We start from the raw sequence: 16,160 nt of genomic DNA on the forward strand, positions 1-16,160 counted from the left end.
AATCTCACTAAATCTCTACAACCATTTTAATTGTAATATTAAAGAAGAAAACAGCCCCGCTGTGGCCAAGTTTCTTTCATATTTTTTAATATAATCAAGACAATATTGTTTTACGTCTCAGATAGTTAACAGTATGGTGCACCTCCCCTCTTTCCAAGCCAAAACATTAGATCAAGATATATGGGCTCCTATATTTTGAAGACTACAACAAGCTTATAAACGAGAATATTAAGCATAAAAACACAACTGGTGCATTTGAGTCAAAGCCTGACAACTCCCTTATTATATCGCTACCCTCTCTGATTACTTCTGTCATGAGATGCAAACTTTTGATGGTTGGATAATTGTACCCATGCGCTATTACCTCATTTCCTTTAGCTGGGCAGTAAAAGCAATATACAGTGCCATTGGCTGGATTTTGATAGCTGGGTAATCAGCCAAAACATACCATTGCCTGGATTTAGATAGCTGGGTAATCAGCCAAAACATACCATTGCCTGGATTTTGATAGCTGGGTAATCAGTCCAATATAACATTGCCTGGATTTTGATGGTTGGGTAATCAGACCAATAAAACATTGCCTGGATTATGATAGCTGGGTAATCAGACCAATATACCATTGCCTGGATTTTGAAAGTTAGGTAATCAGACCAATATAACATTGCCTGGATTTTGATAGTTTGGTAATAAGCCAATATAAAATTGCCTCTGATAATTGGGTCATCAGACCAACATACCATTGCCTGGCTCTTCATAGCTGGGTAATCAGACCAATATACCATTGCCTGGCTCTTCATAGCTGGGTAATCAGACCAATATACCATTGCCTGGCTCTTCATAGCTGGGTAATCAGACCAATATACCATTGCCTGGCTCTTCATAGCTGGGTAATCAGACCAATATACCATTGCCTGGCTCTTCATAGCTGGGTAATCTAACCCATATGCCATTGCCTGCCTTTGGAGAGTCTGGTTTTTACACCCATGTTCCATTGCCTCTTTTGCTTTTATTCTGCTGTTGCTTTTCTCTGGGTTCTGTCGGCCCTTCTGCAATATCAATTGCAATGCTCGCCTCAGAGCCAGGTCTCTGTTCTATAGAAACTGCTGTTTTAAGGGAACTGACTGTCCTTTCTGTCAAAGAGTCTTGGTCGCAGTAGGGTTCAATTATCATGTGTCTGTTGAGTACTGACCAACGTTGAAAGTAACGTCTTACGTGCCGATAGCTATCAAAGTATAGGCCCCCAATGGCAAGTGCAATAAACAGACCATTCAACATGTAGGCAAATTTGACTTCGTCTGTCGTGCGCTCTGCTACAGCTGTTGGTGTGGAGCTCACACGAGACCAAACAATCCATGTAATGGATGTGAGAAGCATGGTGACGAATGCAATAAATAGACCAATATGTAGCCAGCCTTTGGTGCTAACACTTGGAAACTGCCACTGAAATGCAACATTTAAACATTGTCAAATGCAATAGGTTAGTTATATTGTCAAATATAATATGCAACATCCAAACTACTGCCAAACACAACAAGCAACATGTCAAACAACACTAAAACAATATCAAATGAAACAGGCAACTTTTAAATTGTGTACAATAGACACTAGACATGTCAATCTAACTGAATTCTAACTTGTGATTCATCAGAAGAGACAATTAACATTCCACATATTTTTTGTGCTTACAGTTTTATAAATCATGATGTAAGCTGGGATCTCACTGGAGAAGGCAATAAAGAAAGGAAGCTAAAGATTAGGAGCCTCTTTGGTTAGAAGGGTTAAGAAAATTTCCAAAGAAAAAAAGGATTCTACTTCCTAATTGAAGTCTGAATTAACCCAATTCCTCTTGGCAAAAAGTTAATCTAATCCTGCACCACTTCCGCACTCTCAATGTTACTTAAGAATTCAAGAGTACCATACACTCCCCACAACAGAAGTGTTTACTGTATACCTTCCAAAGGGACTTGATCTTCTTTCTCTTGGTCTTGTACTTGTACTTACAAAGCTCGCAGTACTGATTGCCTGACTTAGATATCCAGTTCAACACACAGTTCTGGTGAGCATACTTGACTGTCCCAGTGCATCGACATGTGACCATGAGGGGTTCATCCTCATCTCCGCCATGACATATCCTACACATGAGGTTACAGCTATCATACAGCTTGCTATTCGAGCTTGGAGACGCAAGAAAACTGCACCTTGGTGAATCACTGCCTTTGGTAGAGTCTGTCTCTCTGGTATTGACTTGTAGCAAAGATTCACAGAGGGCTTCATCTGTTCTTGACATGCTGCATGAGTCCCATTGAGCCAGCGGCACCTGTATGCTCATCGAGGATTCAGTGGTATGTGACGTGTTAGATGTACGCCGCAAGCTTGGTGAGGATATTACATGCGGGCCTTGATGGGAGCAAATATAGCTCAATCTGTCAATTTTTTGCATAGATATTTCTCTACATTTTGAGACATCATCAATAAAAGACCGAATGGAGCCAACTTGACTGCTATTCACAGAGGCTAAGGAATGTGTCACTGATTCACATGCTCGGGCAAGATTTGTTTCACTGCCAGAAAGTAACCAACTGTGCCCTTCAACACTATCAGCTTGTTGGATTTCAGGTGGTGTCTTGTTCAGGGGTGCCTGGAACTTGAGAGAGATAAGAGGAGATGTTTGAATAAATGAGCAGTCACAAGTACTACTTTTTTTCCTCTCTTTATATCAAAAGACTTGGGGCTTGATCAGACGATCCCAGACTTTCACATAGGTATTTTCGAATTTTGACCAGCCTAAAAAGCAAGTTGGTGGCAGACAACCACATACCTGTCAATTCTCCCTCATTAGGCGGGAGTCTCAAGATTTTGGACATCTTCTCCCGCTCTCCCGTGTGGAGCACCAAATCTCCCGCTTTTTAGCAATTTTTATCGCTTCCAAAAAAAAATATTCTATAGAAAATCATCATTTTGCCTATTTTCTATTAATTTTTTTAAAACAGTTATTCCCTTCTGTAGTGCAATTTATCTAAAACCCTTGTGAGATCTATAAGTGGATTTGTTTGCGAGAGCTTTCTTTACGGCAAACGCCTGTGAGGTTATACCCACCCCTCCCCCCAAAAAAATGAATATACCCCACCCCTCCCCCAAACAATTCTGAAGCCTTGAGATTTTCAGAGGTTGACAGGTATGCAACCAATCTGAATGTGAGAATGTTTTGATATTACTGAGCATAGCTGTCAACCCCACTCGGCCAGAATTATCGTAAAATTGGGTGAAATAACACAGGCAGACCAGGATTAGAATCAGTCCCCCCTTCAGGAAAATAAAATATAATTTGAAGTTGTGTCTTGACTGTTTTCTCAATAAAGCTAGTTACATTACTATATTAGCCTTGTGTGTTGTTCTTAAGGGGAATTGTGGCACAGAAAGGGGTTTAGTCCCTCGAGAGAAAAGTTCCCCACCAAAGAGAAGAGGGAGAGAGACAAGGCAAGCAACTTAATTTCACCTACTCCAGCTTCGAGCGAGTTCAGCGCGAAAATAAAAAAGCTTTCAGCAAAATTCCACCGGCAGCGGCTGCAGAGATAATTTTCACAAAAGCATAGCGAGTTTTAGAGCGATACCTCTCACACAGGCCGAGAAAATGCATTTCTAGTTCGATAAATGGAGACCTGATGATGACATGAACCAAACAGCAAGCCCAATGGCATCTTAGGAATGCAGAAACGTTGATAAATAGCCTCCCGACCCTACCCTAGAGAACGAAAAACCTAGCCAAAACCATTTACCAACCCGCTCGTTTTAACTGTTTCCTCAATAAAGCAAGTTACATTTACTGTATTAGTCTTGTGTGTGTTTTTAAGGGGAATTGTTGTGGGTTATTTAATTGTTTTGGCTAGGTTTGTCGTTCTCTAGGGTAGGGTCAGGAGGCAATTTATCAACGTTTCTGCATTCCTAAGATGCCATGGGCTTGCTGTTTGGTTCATGTCATCATCAGGTCTCCATTTATCGAACTAGAAATGCATTTTCTCGGCCTGTGTGAGAGGTATCGCTCTAAAACTCGCTATACTTTTGTGGAAATTATCTGTGCAGCCGCTGCCAGTGGAATTTTGCAGAAAGCTTTTTTATTTTCGCGCTGAACTCGCTCGAAGCTGGAGTAGGTGAAATTAAGTTGCTTGCCTTGTCTCTCTCTCCCTCTTCTCTTTGGTGGGGGAACTTTTCTCTCGAGGGACTAAACCCCTTTCTGTGTCACAATTCCCCTTAAGAACAACACACAAGGCTAATATAGTAATGTAACTAGCTTTATTGAGAAAACAGTCAAGAAACAACTTTAAATTATATTTTATTTTCCTGAAGGATCACAAGGGACTTATTCTAATCCTGGTCCGCCTGTGGAAGTAGAGTAAATATGAGAAAAAAACCCAAGAGAGCCAACAGGGTGAATACAGAGAATGTATGAACATTCTCACAAAAAACAGGCTTGTGATGAGGTCCAAAATCTTGTGACACCCTTTTAATGCAGGTGAGTTGACAGCAATGATGTCTTACAACTTGAGCAAGACCTTACAGGAGAAAAAATGTAGAGCATGTAAAATAATCTCAACACAGAGGGCATGCTCGGATGGAAAGTATTTTGTTGTTGTTTAAAATTTGGTGCCCAAATATATCCTTTGCTTAGAGGACAACTTGGAACTAGTCTAAAACAATCCAAGTTTGATCTGGTTTGAGTTCAATCTTGTTCGAGTAGACATCTCCTGTTGATAACATTTTGTTCCATGTAAAACAGAGGAAAATAACACTTAATTCCATACAAAGAGGATAAAAATATTAATTACAACAAAGCAGAAACCCAAGAAAGGAAGCATTTGCAAAGAGCACTTCGAGAGAGCAGACAATATTTTGACATGCAGTACTTATACGACACAAATTCTTCTATTAACTTAGACTATAACATTCCCGTTCTTTGGAGTGTTACTACTTGGCCGAATTGGAATCGATTAGTACTTTATGAATCTTGACATCAACATTAGTCTGCCAAGAGAAACAAATTCGATTTTATTTGGTTTAGAAATTCAGAATGTTTACAAGACATAAGAAATAGAAAGTGGTGTCTCTCATCTTAACATCATCGGGAACTCGTTTTTATCCCTTCATAGCCTTTAATGAACCAAGAATAACAAGCGCAATAATTTAAGAGTAACTTACTGTAATAACTTAATGGTTTCGCACCAAAAACAGTTGGCTTTCAGGGAAATAAAACGCATCATATTGTATCAAACAAAGAAAGAGTGATGATTCCCCAGAGAATACGTCTACCATTCGTCGACTCCCGCACAAATTAATTTTACATTCTCTTGGTAAAAAACATGTAAACCCACGTCCATGATAGACCTTCAACATAAATATAACATAACAATCGAACTTACCAGTTTCCGATTGTCCATAGCGGCTAACAAGGTCCGAAGAGAGTCCCTTAAGAAATAGGAATGTAGATCTCAAAAGCAGACACATCGAAAGAGAAGCCATCCGCCAACTATATATCCATATCTCATCATTCACAATGGTCGTCCATCTTGCCAAGTCTCAAATAACATCCGTCATCGGCGAATTGTTTTGACGCCACGGCAGCCTAGCAAATTGCTTTCCCATACGGCCTTTAGAGCGGTTCAGAGTATCTTTGGTTAACAATAAACGTCAGGAGAATCAGATGAGCTGGAAGTAACTAATGATGATCACCTAATGGCTTTCTTTCCGAGTTTATATTGATGCGCACCCACGGCACTCAAGAAAGAGAGCGAGTAATTTCGGCTGACTTCAAAGTAACGCTGGCTCGCCATCGGGCGATAAGTCTTGCCTCCCTTGTGATTGGTCCAGACGAGAACAGACCAAGAGACCACAAATTGCAAAACAATCTACATGATGTGGGGCTATCTGGTGGGTTTGCAGGGCTCATTTTTCCATTATTCTATTTGACTTTTTTTGGTAAGGTTAACTTTTCGAATTTCTCTCCTTTTTTTTTAATTGGGAAATAAAGGATTTTTTCCCCGCGAAATATGCAATAATATACGCTAGCGTAGCGCCTTATATACCCTGGGTACCAGAGGCAGTCTCTGGTACCCAGGGTACGTCTTATACTGCAACCGTTTGATTTTAAGGGGGCTGTTCGGGGTCTATGGTCGTTTATTCATTTGCTATCATTTAGAGCAAGAGACCATGATATACATCTTGTTTAGAGTTAATACCAGCTTGATGAATGCGTGTTCTTATTCGCGATAGATACTCAGTAGTAAAGGAATTCTCTTTTCAAGCCGGGGCCCTAGATTGGAGTCCGGGTCAGAAATTTTTAAGAGGCGTGAATACCTGGCTTTATACTGTGAGACCTCATAAAAGTACCAGCGCTGACCCATAATACCTCTTCGGCAACACTGCTTACGCCTAGGGTACCATGCTTGCAGAGCTTTCTTCCTGTTTGTATCAACGAACACATCAAAGAAAACGAAAACGCGAAAGAACAGAGACGCGACACGGATAAGTGAACTGATAGAAACAAACAGGAATAAAACACTGCTTGCAGGGTAAAGCAAGAGCCGACCATTTGATATCTCGGTGGGGAGGAACTTATTTCATTTCCTGCTTGAATGCTCTTTCGCGGCCAGTTGTGTTACTCGATTTTTTTTTTTTTTTAATTTCCGTGTGTTTTCTAGCCAAGGTTTCATCTAGTTTTTATGGTTTTGATGAATGCGTGTTCTTATTCGCGATAGATACTCAGTAGTAAAGGAATTCTCTTTTCAAGCCGGGGCCCTAGATTGGAGTCCGGGTCAGAAATTTTTAAGAGGCGTGAATACCTGGCTTTATACTGTGAGACCTCATAAAAGTACCAGCGCTGACCACTAATACCTCTTCGGCAACACTGCTTACGACTAGGGTACCATGCTTGCAGAGCTTTCTTCCTGTTTGTGTCAACGAACACATCAAAGAAAACGAAAACGCGAAAGAACAGAGACGCGACACGGATAAGTGAACTGATAGAAACAAACAGGAATAAAGCTCTGCTTGCAGGGTAAAGCAAGAGCCGACCATTTGATATCTCGGTGGGGAGGAACTTATTTCATTTCCTGCTTGAATGCTTTTTCGCGGCCAGTTGTGTTACTCGATTTTTTTTTTTTTTTTAATTTCCGTGTGTTTTCTAGCCAAGGTTTCATCTAGTTTTTATGGTTTTGATTGGCTTCCTGGGTGTGTTTTTCGTGAATTTCAACACCAGCATCTCCCTTCCCCCTCCCCCCTTTCTCCCGGCTTAGTGTCCGTTGATTCTTTGTCTTCCTCAAGTTGACATATCCGGTCCGGCTTGTCACTCATCGCCTAAGCTCTGTAGTGCTTCCCACATTTGACCGACAAGGAGCTGTACGTTACGCCTCTACTCTACGACTCACATTCCCTCATCACAGTGCTTATCGAGCCATAGGCTTGTGTATACTTCTTGGTTAACGCTAGTTTTATCTTGAGGACCATCTGATCAGGCGATCTTGATCTTGAAATATCAGCAGTAATATGATCAAATTTGGATTAATATCTGTTGGGGTTCTTCTCGTGGTGGTAAGTAAAACTGAGTGCGGAATAATCCAAACCAGCAAGAATGCTTACCTGGTATTAACAAGCGACTCTTCAGCTCATCCCAGCTAGGCGATAAGTTTTTTTTTTCTTACTTGCCGACCTAGCAACATCAAACTTCCCTGTCAACTATTCAACAAAGGTTTAATCGTACAAAATATTCAAGGTTTTTTTTGGAAGACATTTGTCAGTGAAATACAGTCAAAAATAACGCCTCTGTTTATCAGGGATCCGTCATAGGGAGATTTATCAGTTGCGTCCCTGCGGGTCATTGCTGTTTAGAGAGTAGTGACGGCATCCAGGCCCACGCTACTCAAGAGTGCCGATTCCATAATAAGGAATGAGAGTCCCGTGTTTTTAGGGTTGTTGCAACGGATTATGAGTCACGATGCTGACTCTTTCAAAAAATCTGCTAGCTTTTGGGATCCAATATTTCTTTGATAATTGAATTCTATCAGCGTAGTGTCAAAGTAAATTTTAATGCTTTGCTTTGTTTATAATAACAATATTTGCAGTTGCACGTTTGTTTACGTGCCCTGTGAAGATCAACCTACTTATAACTGCCTAGTGAAATGTGAGTTGCTTGTAAGGCCCCCTGCTGGGCGATCCTTCATCATGACCCATGCTGTTTATGTAAGAAGTGAGCCAAAAATGTTTACGACGTTTGTGGTTTATCCCAGGCTTGTGGACATCTGCCGGGAGCATGTTCGCAAACAGGTATGTTCATCTCCTATCAGCAACACAAGTGTAGTATTTATTATATCTTTGTTAGATCTCACCACAGTGCCTTGTTGCCTCTTCAGCATCATAAGTGTATTACTATATCTGTGTTCGATCACGGAAATTTGTGCCTCAGCGTTTGCTTTCCCTTATCAACACGTCATCTCACATACATCCAAAAGATATATAATCTTCAAAAGCGCATCCAAGCAATGTAATAGAAAATCACCTTGATTTCTGGCCAATTCGTTAACGAACAGGGGCGGATCTAGCTTTTTGCTAAAGTGGGGGGGAGGGGGGGTTGGCTCAGTGACAAAGGGGGAAGTTTTTTTTGTTACATGTGGCTTTCTGGCAGCCCATAGGAGGGTGGGGTTAAACCCCCTAAACCCTTCCCCTAGATCCGCTACTGACTCAGCAACATTTCTCACCAAAAAGACACAAAAAACCGAACCACGAATAAAGACAGGTTTAGCTACAAGTAGATACCTTTATTGAGGCAATATAATGAGAAATGCTGGTCTGTTTCAGGGGGGTGTTCGGATGTGGGATGCGCAAAGGGCAAGATGTGTATTGAGGAAGCCGGCAATGTGACGTCCTGTGTGTGTCCTCAAGTCTGTCTGGACGAGCGTATAACTGTGTGCAGCGTATACGTACTAGAGTTTAATAATCTTTGCGAACTGCACAAGTTTGCTTGTCGCTACGAAATACCTATTGGTGTGGCCTCCATGGGGCCTTGTGATGTACAAGGTAGGGAATTTTCAATCACACCAAAAAAAATATATCTAAGAATCTTAAAGAATCTCTCAGAAGTTATTTAAGCTAAATAATAGAGATTCAACAAAATGAGTACAAGTCAAAATAATTGAGTTTTCCAGATGGCGACGATTTAATCTTAACAGGTAATACAAACTTGCCGCTACAACACACCACATTTTCAAGCGTCGAAAAATGCGAGAAATGTCTTCCAAGTTTCTCCGAAAAATAAATATAGAAATACAACGATAAATATTGACGGACTTATATAGTTCTATTAATCCCTGAGCAGAGAGGGCTTGCCCGCGTGCAATGTAATAAGCAGACTGCCAAAAAATGGGTATTTTCTTATTAAAGTATCTTCAAATACTATGCTTTTTTTCATAAGATACCCATGACTGCGCACCCCCCTTTAGTCTATACAATTTCATGTATAGGGAAATGTACAACCTGCATCAAAACCTATCCGTGATTTTGCATTGCCTTAGCCCAACTTTATGCCATACGATGATTCAGCGACCATATAAATCTACCTAAATAACAAAGTTTTAAATCAATATTCTTTATCCTAGCTCTGAGACAATCCTCAGGCCAGAATGTGTCGGAGTGTGCGAGAGACAATCTACTTCAATTCGGAGAGCGCTACTTGGAGTGGATACTCATAAGCAGGCGGAGACTAGTTAACCGCTATTACCAAGTCAAGGAAAGCGAGAAGGGCCACAACTTACCTCCGGATATGCGCAAAGAATTAGCTCAGGTTGGAGATGATTGTGTCAAACAGGGAGAAGCAAGAGCTGGAAGTGCACCTGTATATCATAAACGCGATCCCTGCGATCCCCACACACACAGCTTTGTCCTCAGTCCTCCCGCTTCCCTGGGTGAAACCCCTTCAGTAGAAAACACCAAGATGTCTATCACAAATTGCGTTTCGGTTGCAGGGGTGGATACAGGGGGGGGGGGGGGGTGGATTGGATGGATATCCACCCCCCTTTTTGAATAAAAAAATTGAAAAGTCACTTTGTTAGAAGAGAATAAATGTCTGAAAGACGGGAGGTACTGTCCAATTTCCTTCGCCTTCTTGAGGTTGCTGACGCGACAAATCCAATTCAGCGTGAAGTATTGTAAGATCTAGGTAGTGACCTACCAAAAACCACTTGATCAGTTATCAGCCATCTATCCGGCCATTATCCACCCCCCATTTTGAAATCCTGGATCCGCCCCTGGGTTGGCTAAGCTGCTACAATGGTATCTCTATAAACACCCACTATACAGTGACTTTCCATACTTCCAAAATATTGATCACACAAACACTTTAGTTAAAGAATGTTTTACCCTGGCTACCGGAGACTCCAAACTTCTCTCGTCCAGCGACGATAGTGTCACTTGAGTGTCACTGGACGAGACAAGTCTGGAGGCTCTGTTAACCAGGGTACCAGTGGTTTATGATAGTTACTTATAATGTTGGCATAAGTTACATCTTATAAACTACATAGTTTTAAATGCTGGTTTTTGATAAATATGTCTATTGCATGAAGTTTAATTCAATAGTCGTTTTTTTTTTTCGCAGTGGGAGTTTGACAGAGTGGACTTCAATCGTGACGGAGTCCTTTCCGGTCGGGAAATCAACTCGATCATAGGACCGCTGCTCTTTCATGAGAGGTGCATATACGGTTTTGTCATGTCCTGCGATGTGAACAAGAACTCTGTAATCGATAAACAGGAGTGGCTGTTGTGCTTTCCTGCATTTGGTGAGGACATGTTTAACTTTTATAGACCTTTTGAAAATGAAGAAATTGGGAGTTAACTCAAGGCAGGATTGAGAGTGCCTCTCTAAATACAGTTTAGAGTACAGAGTGCCTCTCTGAATACAAGTGTAGCTGACAGTAGAAGGGGTGATCATTTACGGTATAACATTCTACCTACTGTTATCCCTTAGGGAGTGTTCAATTTTTTTTTCCGTTTCTGCAATCCTTTAGGGGGTCTCACGCTAGTGGATCATCACATCCTAATAACAACTGGACATGGAAATGTGTTTGTTATAGTGCATAAAAGTTTAACTGTATTGTTTATTTTTATTTCATATCATTGTTACTAAATATGTTTATATAGGAGTGTTCTTCTAAAGAAAATTAAACATTTTCTTAATTTACACCCCTTTGCCAACAGTCACTTTACAGAAAAAGAAAATGGCAAATAGTTAGTTTGGGTCTCTCAGAACTTATTATCAATACATTTAGAAGTTGAAACAAAGAAAATTTGTGGTTTTACAAACTATTTTTATGATCGTACTACGAAAGATATACCTATAAACACTGAAAGCTCCAGACCTTGATATTTTGTATCAAATTCAACAACTGTATAGAATATTTTCCCTTAGAGAAATGGCTCAAAACCTGGAGAGTTGGCGATATGAAAGCATATAACTGCTGCAAAAGATATATATATCATTTGGTTGTCTAATATTTTCTTACTTGATCATTTTTTTTCTAAATCTGTGGTCATGTTCTCTCACGCAGGTATAATCCGCGATTGAATGGAGCAAATGATGCAATGGAGCAAGTGGTGCAATGGTGCTTGATGCAAATGTAGCAATGACAATATAGTGTGTGCCTCTACAGGTCTCCCCATGACAGGTTCTCCAATAGGGTTGTGGATTCCAGAACCTAGTGAGTGAAATCTGGATCCTTAGTGTGTGGATTCCGGCTTACCTGTCATGGTGCGAAACAGAGTGGCTTGTTTGATGGCAATGGAAACAATGTTGAGATACACTTTGTAATGTTTTTAATTAGTTTCAAGGAAATACAAGCAAATATTTACTCTGTCACCATTTTTATTTCTGTTACAGCGAGGTCGTCTGAAACGACCGAGTGGAGACGGCAGTACTAATCAATAAAAAGCGGGCTTCTGCCAAACTATGCACGCAAGGGGAAGCTGGTCTCAATATGACCAGCTTGCTGTGCATGCATCGCATGGCAGTTTTTGTTTTAATAAAGTTGTTATTTTTTACAGTGCTTCATGTATTGAAAATCATTGTTCTGACCAGTTTCTAATGCTCGATTTTTTAGTACCATTGGGAAGGGTAAGGGGACCTTGTTAAAAAAATATTTTGATACACCTACACTGCACGTTTGATGGCACACAATAACACCTAAGATTTTTTCCTTAAACAAACGATGCCCCTAAGTAGTAGTTCATAAGAAAATGATTGAATAAAACTACAATAAATACAAGGACAATACAAAAATATGACAATAGAGAATTGACAGTAAAAGCTCAGCTAGTACGGCTTACTCATAACTAATGGTAGTGACATATTAGAATGACAGCACTCATACCGGATCGGTAAGCTATATTCAATAGAATTTCTGCCCCATACAATTTTTTTTTTAACTTTTACTTTGAGTCATTGTTAAACCTATAGAATCATGTGAGTTTTGAGTATTGCACTTTTCAATCACATGAAATGGTAGGCTTGTGATTGCGAGACACATGAATGTTAGTGTATAAGATAACTGGATGCTACATGGTGGATGCCATCTTGGGGGTATACTGAGGTTCATTGCTCAGTGGTGTACAGGGGAACTAGGACGCTTGACCTATCTCTACAAAGACATACACGTAAACACATACACTGGAACTAGGACGATGATGACCTGGTGTCTTTAATATATCATACAGCTTCAAAGCCTTATTTTAAAATTAGAAAAAAATAAAAATAAAAAAACGCCTGGCCGCCTGCATATTTCCCTGGTCCAACCAATCGATACTTCAGATAATCAATAATAATCAATATTAATTGATAAAAATCAATATCAATCAATTAATATCGGAAATCAATAGAAATTGATAACGTGAAACTGTGTGAGTGTCGATTATTATCGACTTTTATAGAAAAAGATTGAAATTATTGATTATTATTGATAAAATTGATAAATATCGATTTCTTCCATTTCATCGAAATGTATATCCGACATGATCAATTTTTTTACTCCAACAGTAATTTTTTTACCCCTTGGAACGACGCAATCGGTACGGCATCTGAATCAACATTGTGTCAACCTAAATGAATTAGGGACCTTAAGCAACGACGGCTGCAACATGGAAGACAACGGCAGAAAACAATGGACTTTGATTAAGAATTCAATAGCAGCATGTGGAAATTCATTCTGTCTGATACATTTCAGCCATTTTCCATAAAACCATGACATGAAAACTTTTAAGTTTCATGGTCAGTTTAGGACGTGGACGTTCGCACTGTAAGCTCCACTAACTACGTTCACTCCTGTAGTAATAATGTCTTTAGTTTTTTTTTATCTGTCTCTGACTATAATATTTTGCTTATTCCATTGCAATAAAATTTTTATTGATCGCCACGTGCGAAAACATCTTTTTCGATCGCGTTGTCATAGCCGTCCTCGTGGTCAGTTTTAAATATAAGAAATTCATAAAACGCGATATTAATCAATAATAATCAATATGATTTAGTACTCTTGGGCTGTGAGTATCGATTATTATCGATTTCAAATATCAATCAATAATAATCAACTGATTAATATCGATTAACATTGATCAATTCGATTAGTTTCCAATATCGATTGGTAGGGCCGGGATATATCTGAGGAAGAAATCGCGTCCAGAAGCGCGGGATTTATTTTTTGTTCAAGGCTGTGACAGGGGAAGGTGCCCAGTGCCCCCGCCAAAAATTTTGAAAGCCATAAAATATCAGTTTGCCAAGCCGTATAATTGAAGTACCCTGTCACAACTGTTATGATTCTAAACGTGGCATTTGGCAGGGTATTCCAAAGTTTTGAAAAAAAAAAACTACAACTTATATGAGGTTTGTTGGGCTTCAATCAACTCTAAACGTAACAAAAATATAAAACAACAATAACGCTCATTCAGTTTTTCAGAAAGAGTAAAATTTATCTTACAGGCTTTCCAAAAGGTTCCGAGTTGTTAAGAACACACAGAAGTGCTAAAGAATTTCCCACTAGTGAAATAGAGAGAAGTAAATGTCGCATTGTCTAAACAGCGTGTAAAAAAAAACTCCAGTATGAATACCTTAACGGATCGTGCAAGCAAGGCGATTTCAAGATCGATTGATCGTTTCCCTTTCGTCCGCCATCTTGAAATCAGTTTCCGCTCCCAGGTATGCGCGGATTAGCCGCTGACTAGATGTTGATACTTTGTTTTTCCATCTTTCCCCCAAGTGATCAGAAATCATGATTACTGCCATATACTTTAGCAAGACATTGTGCATGTTGAGTAAAATTAAGAAGTTCCTGTAGTTAATTCAGAATACTGTATTTCTTTGGTATTCTCATAGTCTTGAGCCTGCGATAATCTCGCTGTTTTCGAGTCTGCGCCAATAGCAATTAATCTTTTGTTTATATAATTAAAATTCCTAGCCTCCCACATCAAATGGTCCCATGGTGTAATGGTTAGCACTCTGGACTTTGAATCCAGCGATCCGAGTTCAAGTCTCGGTGGGACCTCGTTTTTTTTTTTTTAAGTAAAACTGTCGACTCCTCGAGATATTGATATTGAGCAAAAATCGATTTCCTTGGACTGGCCATTAGAAGAGAATTACACAAAATGATCAGTAACAATGATGTTGTTTTTTATTAACAATTTAAATATGAATCCCTGGTTTGTCCTTGGTGTAGAATGCCCAGAATGTTGTATCGCCTGGCGTATTGTTGACATTTGACGGTGTCTCCCAGCGTTCTGCTAGATCATTGACGTATAAAGTTGAACAAGACCGGCCCGAGCACACTGGCCTGAGGTACCCCAAACGTTACATCAACCAGGCTAGAGGCTTTTTCATCAAGTTGAACGAATTGCTTGCGACCTTTTTTTTTAATAGTTTTTTATTAAAACAAACACTCCTTGTACCTAATACATTTTCCTTACATATTTTTTTTTAACTTTACATTCTTATATTTTTTTACTATTTACAATATTTACAAGAGTTGTTGTTGTTTACGTTTTTTTATATAAACGGTCTGTTTTAATACATTCATTATAATTTTTAGTACAAATATATACGCAACATAAACAGAAACACAACACAAACAAGACCACGAGCCCTCACCCTTCCCATCCCATACCATCCCCAATCATTTTATTAACAACTTGACATTTTCCCATTTTTGGTAGTGTGCTGACATCTTACGTTTTCTTTTTGCAACTAGGAATTCAATTTTTTCGTATTGTTTTAGAAAGTTTTGGAAGACCATTAAGGAGGGATTTTAAAGTCATTTTTATGTTTAAAAAGGCACAATTTATAAAGGAGGATTATGAAATTTTCTGGGCCTTCATCACCGAGTAAAATATTTTCAAGATTAGATTCTGATAGTGAAGTATTATACTGTTCAAGCCATTGCCTTGCTTCAAAGTATAAGTTCTTGGATCAGGGGCGTAGCCAGGGGGGGCCCAGGGGGCCCGGGCCCCCCCTTCTAGCAGCCGAAAATACAGTAAAAGTATAAGACATTATCTTAAATACAGTGGAAAATGTCTTGAAAGGACCTTTTGGGCCCCCTCCTGTTAAAAATCCTGGCTACGCCGCTGTGGATTCTATACATTCTACAAAGAAATGGTCTATTGTTTCAGGGAATGATAAGCAAAAAGAACATCTAGAGTCAGGAATAATACCAAACTTATGTAACTGCTTATTTAAAAACAAAACATTGTTTAGAATTTTGTATTGAAAGTGTCTAATATAACTATCTATTGTGCTTGAATAAATTCTAGTAGAAACAGTTTCCCATTTTATTTCACTACTACTATTTATTCTCTTCTCTAAATTCTTTTGGGCTGTCGGTGGTTTCAGTATTCTCTCAATAAGATAATCATATATCACTTCTGTTTTAATGGTCCGCTTTAATACACGAGTCCTTTAAGTTTACATACTTCTCCCTTATTACACTGCTAATACTTGCCATATTAGCCGTTTCTGGTTGATCCATCAGTTTTTCTCGCCATATGGCAGGGATAGTTTTTATTAACCTTAGCCACTCTAAAAAACGGTGTTCACCGATCCCCTTTTCTTTGGCTATTTGCCAGTCTAGTTCCCCTTTATCATTGCATAG

General features: G+C 39.4%; 2 protein-coding genes, 1 long non-coding RNA gene and 1 other non-coding gene across 4 annotated transcripts; 2 read left to right on the top strand and 2 right to left on the bottom strand.

Moving 5' to 3' along the window:
* Window positions 1–66: 66 nt before the first annotated feature.
* LOC5508777 (E3 ubiquitin-protein ligase MARCHF1) lies at window positions 67–5,839 on the bottom strand. Its single transcript, XM_001629285.3, has 3 exons — window positions 5,415–5,839; window positions 1,952–2,644; window positions 67–1,440 (listed from the first exon to the last, which is right to left on the bottom strand). The coding sequence occupies exons 1-3, from the start codon at window positions 5,430–5,432 to the stop codon at window positions 976–978; spliced, it is 1,176 nt and encodes a 391-aa protein (XP_001629335.3). The 5' UTR covers window positions 5,433–5,839; the 3' UTR covers window positions 67–975.
* A 1,502-nt stretch (window positions 5,840–7,341) lies between these two features.
* On the top strand, window positions 7,342–12,080 carry LOC5508793 (testican-2). The gene is made up of 6 exons (XM_032377563.1): window positions 7,342–7,581; window positions 8,277–8,313; window positions 8,845–9,063; window positions 9,642–9,826; window positions 10,637–10,817; window positions 11,586–12,080. Exons 1-6 carry the CDS (start codon window positions 7,537–7,539, stop codon window positions 11,600–11,602), a joined length of 684 nt encoding a protein of 227 aa, XP_032233454.1. The 5' UTR covers window positions 7,342–7,536; the 3' UTR covers window positions 11,603–12,080.
* On the bottom strand, window positions 9,454–14,393 carry LOC116615701. The gene is made up of 2 exons (XR_004295078.2): window positions 14,131–14,393; window positions 9,454–9,956 (listed from the first exon to the last, which is right to left on the bottom strand). It is a non-coding gene; the product is annotated as an uncharacterized LOC116615701 (long non-coding RNA).
* Window positions 14,394–14,492: 99 nt separating this feature from the next.
* Trnaq-uug lies at window positions 14,493–14,564 on the top strand. The gene has a single exon. It is a non-coding gene; the product is annotated as a tRNA-Gln (tRNA).
* The last annotated feature ends 1,596 nt before the right edge of the window (window positions 14,565–16,160 follow it).

This window comes from Nematostella vectensis, chromosome 2 (assembly GCF_932526225.1).
Source record: "Nematostella vectensis chromosome 2, jaNemVect1.1, whole genome shotgun sequence".
Lineage (NCBI taxonomy): Eukaryota > Metazoa > Cnidaria > Anthozoa > Actiniaria > Edwardsiidae > Nematostella > Nematostella vectensis.

Bases quoted from the DNA above. Each gene is read 5' to 3' on its own strand.
- LOC5508777 (XM_001629285.3), bottom strand. The intron at 1,441-1,951 runs GTATACAGTAAA...GTTGCATTTCAG, and splicing joins AGATCAAGTCCCTTTGGAAG to TGGCAGTTTCCAAGTGTTAG.
- LOC5508793 (XM_032377563.1), top strand. From the start codon at position 7,537: ATGATCAAATTTGGATTAATATCTGTTGGGGTTCTTCTCGTGGTG. The intron at 7,582-8,276 runs GTAAGTAAAACT...GGTTTATCCCAG, and splicing joins TTGGGGTTCTTCTCGTGGTG to GCTTGTGGACATCTGCCGGG. The intron at 8,314-8,844 runs GTATGTTCATCT...GGTCTGTTTCAG, and splicing joins GGGAGCATGTTCGCAAACAG to GGGGGTGTTCGGATGTGGGA.